At 44.9% G+C, this 10,269-nt stretch overlaps 1 protein-coding gene across 2 annotated transcripts in view; it reads right to left on the bottom strand.

Moving 5' to 3' along the window:
- Positions 1-3,498: 3,498 nt before the first annotated feature.
- Positions 3,499-10,269, bottom strand: part of LAMB1 (laminin subunit beta 1) — a 103,449-nt gene continuing 96,678 nt past the window's right edge. Inside the window, exons 30-34 of one of the 2 annotated variants that reach the window (XM_054988317.1) lie at positions 8,647-8,854; positions 7,789-7,930; positions 6,033-6,209; positions 4,181-4,340; positions 3,499-3,896 (exon numbers count right to left, since the gene is read on the bottom strand). In XM_054988317.1, coding sequence (XP_054844292.1) covers positions 3,763-3,896; positions 4,181-4,340; positions 6,033-6,209; positions 7,789-7,930; positions 8,647-8,854 — 821 coding nt within the window. In that variant the 3' untranslated portion in view covers positions 3,499-3,762. Of the gene's footprint in view, positions 3,897-4,180; positions 4,341-6,032; positions 6,210-7,788; positions 7,931-7,977; positions 8,072-8,646; positions 8,855-10,269 lie in introns of those variants that run through there. The other variant, XM_054988318.1, reaches the window with a different exon arrangement.

The raw sequence follows: 10,269 nt of genomic DNA, 5'->3' as shown, positions 1-10,269 counted from the left end.
TTTTAGCAACGGCAGGTGTAGAGACTGTGCCCTGCACCAGCTCTTCCTTCCCTTCCCTTCCGGCCTCGTAAGCCCTGGTCTCTGCCAGTTGGCCCTCTCAGGCGCCGTGCACATTTGCAGCGCAGAGCCTCCCCCCTCCGCTGATGAGATCGTAATTCTGAATTCTTCCCAATCCTCTGATATGGCCGTGATGTCACGTGCTCGCAGCTCATTACGTTTCATACTGCCCTGAGGACGGAAGGGAAGGGAAGTGGAAAGCTTGAGCTGAGACGTGAGCCCGCAGCTTCCCATTTCACGGCTCATTTAATTCAAGACAGTGAGCAATCATTTGGGTTTCTCAGTCACGTCACCCATCTCTAGCATTTTCCCGTTGCCCTGAACCACAGTTCCATACTTCAGAGATCGTTGCCCTGGGCAAAGGAATCCCTTGGGCAGAGCACCAATACACACTTCGAAGGAACCAGCAGCTCTCAACACTAAGGCAAATACTTGGCTCATGCAAATGATTCTGGTGCGCCATTCTTGTACACAATGTACTTGTGGAAAAGATCCCTCTGGATTTCAGTGCTATTTAGACCAAATTCATATATCCAGGAAAATGATAAAAATTGTCTTCCGAGCTTACCCCATAAGAAATGTCTGCATATTTGAATGCTCCTGCATTCAGTAAAGGGCCTGCATGTTAAAAAGCTAGCATGTCAGGATTAGGCTTAAATGTCCGCTTGTGGGAGAGAGGCTACCAAGGGGAAGCATTCAAACATGTACTTTCCTCAACTTTGTCAAGTACAGGCAATTGGGGTAGGGTGTGTACTTTTCTGGCATGATTGCAAAGTCTTCAGGCTCTTTTATACAACCTTTGTACCTACCACCTTTCCCCTCACAATTCTAATTTTTAGTTCTTTCAGTGCAGTAAGCCACACTGAATCCCATGGTGGTGCTGCAAGAGAGGAGCGATGACCTGTGAAAAGTACAAACCTGACTGCAATTTCAGAACAGTAAGAGGGTATAAGAGGGATATATTAGATATATAAAAGATTTCCCATGATAAAAGTAGTTATACTAAAGAGTTGGTGGAATAACCTCTCTTAAAACGGGGTATGTCTTTAGCAGTTCATTGCTTTTTTAGAACTTACCTGAACTCAGGGTTCTCTGCACTTCATGCCTGCAAAACCTGAGCTTTCTGCCTATAACAATGGCTTGCAAGACCTCAGCTCTGCTACGGGTGGACTCAGATAAACACTGGTAAACCTCAGCTACTTAATTTTTTTTTTTAATCTGCAGCTTTGGACATTTTTGCTAGGGTAATTTATGACTCTTCACTTTATCAAGAAACAAGACATGGCTGCAGTGTGTGTGCGCAGATGTCATTTCACCCTGTCACCGAATGGATTATTATTACTTATGTAGCATGAAGTTTTACAGGGTAAATGAAGCAAAACCAAAATGCTTCTTCCCTGTTCTGAAGAATATTCAGTGGGGCTGTGCAGCAATGATCCAGTGTAGTATAATGAACGACTGCAGCTGGGAAACAGTTCAGTTCAGTTTCCCCCCCCCCCCCCCCGTCCCCTTAAGGTAACTCCAGCTATCATATAAAATTTCCCTCACCCATTTAATCCTCACAAGAACCCAGTAAGGTAGGTTAGACACAGTCAAGCCCGAGGTGAACCAACCAACAAACATGGTAAGTGGAAAACAACCTATGTCTCTCTGGTCCTAGCCTGGCACTCACTCCTGCAGCATATTGCCTCACATTGTACTTGTAGGTAGGTAGGTTACCTTGCATACAGAGAGAGTGAAAGTGTGTATCCATCAGTCAGTGTGTTCCAAAGGTGGCAAACCACTTCTGAAAGTCTCTTGCCTTGGAAACCCCGGCAGGGCTTGCCATAAGACAGCTATGACTTTAGGTCAATTTCCACCAAGAGGGCTGGAGCCGAGTCAGTCAACCCTGTACACCTGCCTCAGATCCGTGTGTGGCCTTGGGGAGAGCAGCAACAGGAAGAAGGAATGCCTATTTCGTTCAATGAGATAACTTGGTTTTAATAACTGACTACATGAAATGATGTCTGTCTCCGAGGATGCAGAGAATGCCTTTTCTTCACCAGTGAATAATCCCTGTTAAGCTCCTGTCATCGCCTCCCACAAAACATGGAATTGGGGTTGTTTTCACACGTGCAGCCATCAAGAGAACTTGCGTGCTGTACCATTTCCCATGTATTGCTTGCATTGCACCTCTTGTATAGTCTTTCTCAACCTCACGCAAGAGTCTCTCTACACGAGACATCACACATGAGAATGCTCAAGTGTAGGGCGATGCAATCCTAGCCAGGATCGTAGTTTAAAAAAGGTCGAAGGCTCTGTCAATTTCACCTCTGTACAGAGTTGGCAAAGATTGCTCTTCAGCAGTGGCATATTGGGGGGGGGGGGCGCGGTTGCCCCGGGGCGGAAAATTCATAGGGGCGCAAGAGATTGTGTCACATCCTTGGGAGGCTGCCCGTGCTGCCAGAGCACTGATGGGGTGGCCAGCTTGCTGGGTGATGAGCCAGCCTTCCTGCAGCGGGTTGAGCTGGCTGAGGTGGCACAGGTGGCTGTGCCACGCCCTTGGGGAGGCCGCCAGCACTGCCTGCACGCTGATGGGGTGGCTGGCTCACTGGGAGCTGAGGCAGCCTTCCTGCAGCGGTCCAGCTGGCTGTGGCGGGGGGCGGCCATGTCCTGCACGATGATGTCACTGGGAGTGATGTCATCCTGTGGGCCCACTGCTGCTCAGGTTTGTTAATTTCCTCTTTGCCTTTCTGAAAGCTCTGTCAATTTCACCTCCCCTTCTGGGAGACAAGGAGGAAAAAACAAACCCTCTGAGGAGCATCTTTGCCAGCTGTGTAGAGAGCTGAAATTGACAGAGCCTTCAGATCTTGCCTTTTAAAGCTACGCTTCCTGGTTAACGCTGCCTCTCTCTACACTTGAGCGTTCTCATGTAAAATGTCTCAGGCAGAGAGAGACTCAGAAAGACTTTGATGACGGGTCAGATCAGAATTTTAAGGTAGAATCTGTTCTGATTTGCTAGATCATGTCACAAAAGCCGGAGGGCACTGGACACAAGTTCTGTAACTCAACATTGGATAGCAAATTCTCTCGTGATGCTGGGGGCCTGGTGAACTCATGTAAGGAACAAGGGCCTTCAACAGAAGACATCCCCAAACAGAATTATACCGTAGAAGGCTATGCAGCTATGGCACAACGGGATTGGCCTGCCCTCTGGCTCTGCTACTGCAGTCGGCCAGTCGACGGCCTTCCCACTTCCAGCTCCTCAGGGTTCCACTCAGCCGTCTTCCAACCCGTTTGTCTAAGCAAAGACAGAGCTGCAAACTTCCTGCCTCTGGATCTTTGATGATTCCATGGAAATGGACACAGCAGTAAGCAGACGCCTTTTGATGCAGGGAACCAGTGCGTGGAGCCCAGATAATGTAACGCTCTAAATCAAAATTAACTTGTTAAGTTCCATAATTTGTAGCTAAGATTTTATTAGCAGAGTACTTTTAAAATGGGTTAAATTCATCATTTGAGATGCTAAAAGTAAAGTCAGTTAAATGAATCATGCTTTGTTACAAAACTACTATTTTATTTTTTTAAACAAGATAGTTGTTCTTTGGTTTTTTTTTTAAGATACTAAAACTGGTATTTGGCCTCGCTCGATTATCCATTTAAGACTTGTAAACTTTAAGAGGGAACGAAGGCCTTTCTTCCTTCTAACATGCTCCTTCCAAATTACTAACAGGTGCTATAAATGGCAACTTTTTGGCTGATGGCTTGCAAGAGGCCGCGGACTGTTTCTTCCAGTTGCACCAACTGCTTGGCCTTTTCTTCCAGGACTCTTTGATTCTGCTCATACGTATTTTCCAAGTCTGCAATGAAAAGAGACATTAGAGTCAGGTTATTCTAACAGCAAACTCTGGCATGGGATAGTTTGGGGGTGACACACAGCGGAAATTGAACGCAAGTCTCTTTGTACCAGTTGTGTCGTTTCAAGTAAATAAAAACAGCTGCTTTTGATCATGTTTGAATATGGTGCTGAGGAAATGGGGATAGGGAAGCAGCCCCCACAGCTGTGATTGAGAACACATGGCTGGCATCTTTGTTTCTAGAACATTTAAAAGCCGCCTCGGCTTTGGGGTGTTTGTTTTTTTACCTCTGAGTAGCTGGAGCTTGCTGTTTGCTTGATCTAACAGCCTCTTAGCTTCATTTTGCAGCGTTTCTGCTTTCTTCCGGGCATCTGCAGACTCCCCCGTTTTTTGGGCAATCAAGCTTTCAACCGTTTTATACTTGTCTTTGACATCGTTGTCTAAGACCTGCAGTATGCGTTTCAGACACAAGAGGGCAATGTTAGTCAGGTGATACAGCAGGCTTCATGCATTCTTGTTCTCTGGTATCCTATAGGATGGAGAAGATGATCCGAGGTTCTGTGGAACGGGATTTCATATTTTCATTGTTGTTCGGAGCATCTGTTCCCTTTCCTTGTTACCCCCCCCTCCTTGTGAGAAGGAAAATGTACCAGTTGTGGCAGGATAATCTCATTCTTTCAAAAGCGAGACAGGAGGAGGCTGTGATTCTCACTAGTCATGCTGTATGTTTGTTTTGTTGTTCATGGCAATGGTTGACCTTGTGGCTAGAAAATGTCACAGCCGTTTTTAATCTCTGTTTTATACGCGAGTTCCTGAGAGTGGGGAAGCTATAATTGTTTTAAAGCAAAAGAAAAATGGCATAAACTTCAGAGCAGCTTTTGCTTGGTATAATTTAGTTCTTAAGAGTGCATGACAGATGTAGATTTTTAATAGGCTCAGACTTCTTAGGAGCTGGCCAAGTATGGGTTTTCATTGATCTTGCGCCATTCAAACCCATTTCCCAGAAAATAAGGGACCCGCAAAAGCTGTTACAAGCAAAGAACTGTGGGCAACTCAATGAAGTTCATGAATCCCTTCCTTAAAAGGCCACTAACCTTTTTTTTAAAAAACACAATGAACTAAGGGGTGTGATCTTTTAAAATTGTTTTTACAGTTGTGCTTCTAGTCTGAGGACTGTTTTACAAAGTTCATTATCCATTTGTGCTGTTTTTATGCTCTGGCTGGGTCTTTTAGGGTTTGTTAATTTTAATCATTTTTATAACACTTCTTAACATATGAATGATTATAACATTTTAATTCATAAGTGCCTTGAGCAGGTCTCTGGAAAGGTTGTGCACACATTTGCTAAATAAATACATATTGCCTTTCTTGGCAATCTGAGCACTGATTGACGCAACTTCCTATTTAGCGCCTCATGCCACAGGGTCTCCATTGAGGATATTTGAGCCCTTCACCACTGGGTTCCTAACCACACAGCAGTTTATAAAAATGTGCAACACTCTTTTTGCTGCTGGCTGAAAACAGAATCGAGCCCCCCAAGACTATACAATTCCCAGGACTATGGAAAACTGAGTACACAAACTTTGGTTTGTTTACTCGTGGACTGCTGAGGCTTCAGGTGCTTCTCATTTCCTGAAAGACTGCCAACGAAAGTTACAGCCAAACTAATCATTTTGGATTGAGGCTCCCTTTTGATGTATTTTATTTAGAACTTTTCTGTGCCATCTCTCCAGAGGACCTGCTTGATGTGGTTTACAAAGTAAAACAAATTAAAAACACAGACACAATCAAAGAATTCATGAACATTGTTAATTCATAAACTATTAAGAAAACCATCGTTAAAAACTCATAAAGAGCATAAAACCAGTATAGAACACTGGCTTCGAATGGGTCTCAAAAGAGGTCTTGGGCTAGAAGCAGACTGTGAAACCAGCGTTAAAAGATCAGCCCCTTAATGACGCCAGCAGCCTCAATAATTAGCCTGTCCTTTCCATATTGTCACTGATAATTTGGGCCAGACATGATCTTGTTGAGCTTCCTAAGCTTTGCAATGTTTGAATGTTCAAGCTTTAATGAAGCAAGGTTTTTTTATTTCAAGAATTAAAAACTCTTCCCAAACCCCAAGGAGAAAGGTCTTACTTTTTTAACGTCACTAGCAGTTCGATTGACAGCAGCAACAGTTTCTTCCACTGCCCTAATGTCTTCAGAGTTCGTAGCAGCTTTTTGTTTAAGCGCTTCCACATTGTTTTCTAGCTGGGCAATGCGCAAAGTAGCGTTGGTCAGGTTTTCTTCCGATGCTGCAGTTTCAGATTCAATCTAGTGGACATGAAAATGAGAACAACAGAATTTTCTTCAAAACTCTACTCCGTTGGGAATTATTTATTTCACCTTTTCACAGAGTTTCCCAGTGTACCAGAGCACCATGAAATGGTTACTGGGACTCTTGCCCATCTGGCCAAGTACAGCTGTTCCCATAGTCTCCCTTGGTTTAAAAGGAGGGAAGAGAAGTCTCAACATACACAAGTGAGAGAAAAAGTAAGGAAAATATAGAGAGCATTAAGCCTGCCAAAATAGATGCTGGAATAACACCTAAGGCATTCTGCTTTTGCCTGCTCCAAGAAACTGGTCATGCCTGGTCATACTCCCTGCTTCTTCAGTGGGCCCACATTCTATGCAGCTAAGCAAGAAGTCATTTTTATCTTGATATTGTTGCCAATAGTTAACACAACCCAATGAAAATGACCAGTATTGATCAGGTTTTTCTTTTGGTTATCAGTAACTGGAGTGCCACCTGTTGACACCAGGTATCATCAAGGAGATGTCACAACAAGAGTTCGAACGATAGGATTATCGCGCCGTATCTGATCAAAGATAGCCCACAGCCCAGGTGACTGACTGCTCTGGCAACAAAGGGCTTCCTCTTCCTCCACTCTGGTGTTCCTGCCCCCAGCCCACCTGTGCAGAGCTCTTCCAGGCCATGAAGGGATTTTGATTCCTTGCTCACCTTACCTGCAGTGCTATCAACTATCCACAGATTTGGTTTTTCCAGTTTCTGTAAACTTTCTAAACAAGGCCACAAAAAATTGAAACAACCAGCCAAATACTTCCCTACTAGCTAATTATAAAGGTGAACAGAATGAATCATTTGATCGTTGCTGGGAGAGGAGAAGAAGGGGGGTTTCTATTATTATTCATACCCCACCTTTCCTTTTGGAACAGGCAGGAGGTTGTGGGAAAAGAACTCGTCCTGATCACAGATCCAGAGGAGTGAGCCGTGTTAGTCTATAGTTGCAAGACAGTAAAGAGTCCAGTAGCACCTTTAAGACTAACCAATTTTATTGTAGTATAGATGCATCTGACGAAGAGAGCTGTGGTTCTCGAAAGCTTATGCTACAATGAAGCTGCATCTGACGAAGAGAGCTGTGGCTCTCAAAAGCTTATGCTATAATAAAGTTGCATCTGACGAAGAGAGCTGTGGCTCTCAAAAGCTTATGCTATAATAAAGTTGGTTAGTCTTAAAGGTGCTACTGGACTCTTTAACTCTTCCTGAGACTCTGGAGAGCAGCTGCCAGTCTGAGCAGACAATACTGACCTTGATGGACCCAGGGTCTGATTCCATATGAGGCAGCTTCACACGTTACTTGTGCACATATGAAGGCAAGCTACTTACAATTAGCATAGATTGCAGTCTGGAGGTGGTTTTGCTTATGATGTGGAAGCAGAGGCAGACGGGGGTAGGGCGCTGCATGCGCGCGCTGCGTATCCTCCTTCCACCTTTCAGCGTCTTTTATGAAAGTAGAGCTGCCTATGCGGCACTTTGCATTGGTAGCCCCTACAGCCGTAACTCGACCTTCACCAATGGTTGCAAAAACAGAATTAGAAAATGAAAACTCACAGAGGTAAGAAGGTCTTGCGTTCCCTGGATATCTTCATCGGCGAGTTTGATGGCCTTTTCAGCTGCGTTCTGGGCTTTCCCAGCCTCTTCCAGAGCCTCTTTCACCATGTCTGCGGTGACTTTTACATCTGTCGCACTTTTACTGGTAGATGGATGTAAAAGCAGAACAAAAGGAACGTTTTAACCATGTTCTCTCTCTCTTTCCCCCCCATGTAATACCTTTTATTAAGACCAATCTAAGTCACACGAACAGTGTGCAGACTTTCAAGTCCTCCAGAACTGGCTGGATGTTAATAAAAAAAAAGAAAAAGAGGAGAAAGGGGGAAAAAAAAGATATTTCAGGCCATGATCCTAAGACCTCTTGGGGTACTCACTGGGGAGATAAGCAGAGTATCAATATCTAAATAAACTGAAGTATCACGTCAAACGCCAGGCATATTTGAATTGATACACCAGATGCAGTCTACCCAGCGTAGACTATACAGGATGCAGCCCGGAGGCCTTAAGATCATGGCTTGAAACATTCTTTTCTCAACTTTTTTTTTTTAAAAAATACACAATCTAATGAAGAGTGCTGGAAAACTCAGAAACTTGCATACTGTTTTCTGTGTGTTTTAAATTTTTATTTTATTAGTAAGATTAAAAGCCCAGTAAAAAGGGCAAAGAAATGTTCTCTCAAAACAAGGATTTTTTCTCCATTTCAGTGAACATGCAATGAGCCAAGCTTGTCTTTTTTGACCTAGCCCTCTGTAGTAAAAAAAATTCAGTTGCACAAAACAAAGACGCGGGACAGCTGCTTCTTTCTAAATCCAACTGATGTACGATGGGCTCGCCATCAACTAGGGTGTTCTAAGCTACCTTGCTTGCTTGGCTTCATGCAGAAGCATCTTTGCTCTTGCAATATCTCCAGAGCTCTGCTGCAGGACAGTCTCAACATCGGAAAGGCTTTCCACCCGCTCACGAATACTTTCCGCCAGGGCTTGTAGCTGATCGGGGGTGCTGGGCATCTCCATGCTGAGAACTTCGTTAGCGACGGCTTCAATGCTGTCCAGGTCAGCACTATCTTCTGTTAACACGGCAAACAAACAAATAGAAAACGATGAGTGTCACATCGGAAAATTGGCAGCTCTCTTCCCTTTATTTCATTCCACATGGGAGCTGGCAAATGGCAGTAGAGCCAGTATCTAGGAAACAAAAACAGATGGAAATGTTCACTTGCCAGACCTGAAGAACTTCTGCTTTGATTAACTGGAAGATGTTCTAGACTTTCTGCAGAAGAAAAGTTCACCATACAACAGGCAGGAGAGAAATCACAAGAGGTGATGGTATGGGGAGAAGCGCTGTGCAGCTCGAGTATCTGCTTGACATGCGGAAAGGACCAGTCCCTGCCACCTCCAGTCAAAAGGGCCGTGCAGCAGATTATAAGAAGGGCCTCTACTTGAGAATCTGGAGAGCAGCTGCCAGTCGGAGTAGACAATAACGACCCTGACAGATCAATGGCTTGACTTCAGAGTCTCTCTCCACGAGGCGCCAGGGTGTGTGTCCGTCAAGTGTCGGGAGATGCAGTGTTAGCCAGGAAGCGTAGTTTTGAAAGACAGAGCTGGCGGAGATCACTCTGGAGGGGATGGCTTCTCTCACAGCCCTCTGCCACCTCTGGTGTGCCGGACAGAGAAGAAAACCAACACTTCGGTGGCAGATGTTGCCAAAATCTGGTTTTAACCGCCACAACCAATCAGAAACTTTGCTGGGCCAGAGTTCCACCTGGCCCCATCCACTTTATTAAAACATTTGGGGGGCACTAAGAAAGACGCTGACAGGCACCACATTAAGAACCCCTGAACTAACCTAATGGACTACGTCAATGGTGACTACAAATGCAAGGATAAAAAAACCCACGGGACTTTCAGTGAGCGGCAAACTTCAGTTTTCAGTTCTCCCTGCCATACATACTCATTCCCATGTCCACATATTGCTTCAAGGAGCCATCTGTATGAAAAGTGGGACATGCATGAAAATGAAATCCAACCCTCAAGTCAGAGTTGATTTATGGCGACCCCCGGTGGGGTTTTCATGGCAAGAGGCTAACAGAGGTGTGGTTTGCCGTTGCCTGCCTCTACAACCTTTGTCTTTGATGGAGGTCTCCCATCCAATGACTAACCAAGGCCGACCCTGCTTAGCTTCTAAGATCTGACAAGATCAGGCTCACCTGGCCTATCCAGGTCAGGGCATGCATAAATACAAGCAAATAACAACATCTGATTTCTATACCGTCCTTCAGGACAACTTAACACCCACTCAGAGCGATTTATAAAGTATGTTATTTTCCCCACAACAATCACCCTGTGAGGTGGGTGGAACTGAGAGAGCTCCAGAGCGCCCAGCTGGCTTCAATGATCTAGGAAAAGAGCAGGCAGGAGCAGCGGACTCAAGGACCAACCGGCAGCTACAAAAGGTGGGTTGGAATGTAAGTGGGACAGCAGA

Source organism: Eublepharis macularius, chromosome 9, assembly GCF_028583425.1.
Source record: "Eublepharis macularius isolate TG4126 chromosome 9, MPM_Emac_v1.0, whole genome shotgun sequence".
Classification (NCBI taxonomy): Eukaryota; Metazoa; Chordata; class Lepidosauria; order Squamata; family Eublepharidae; genus Eublepharis; species Eublepharis macularius.
Note: the sequence above shows the minus strand (reverse complement) of the source record. Positions and strands in the feature narration are given on the sequence as shown.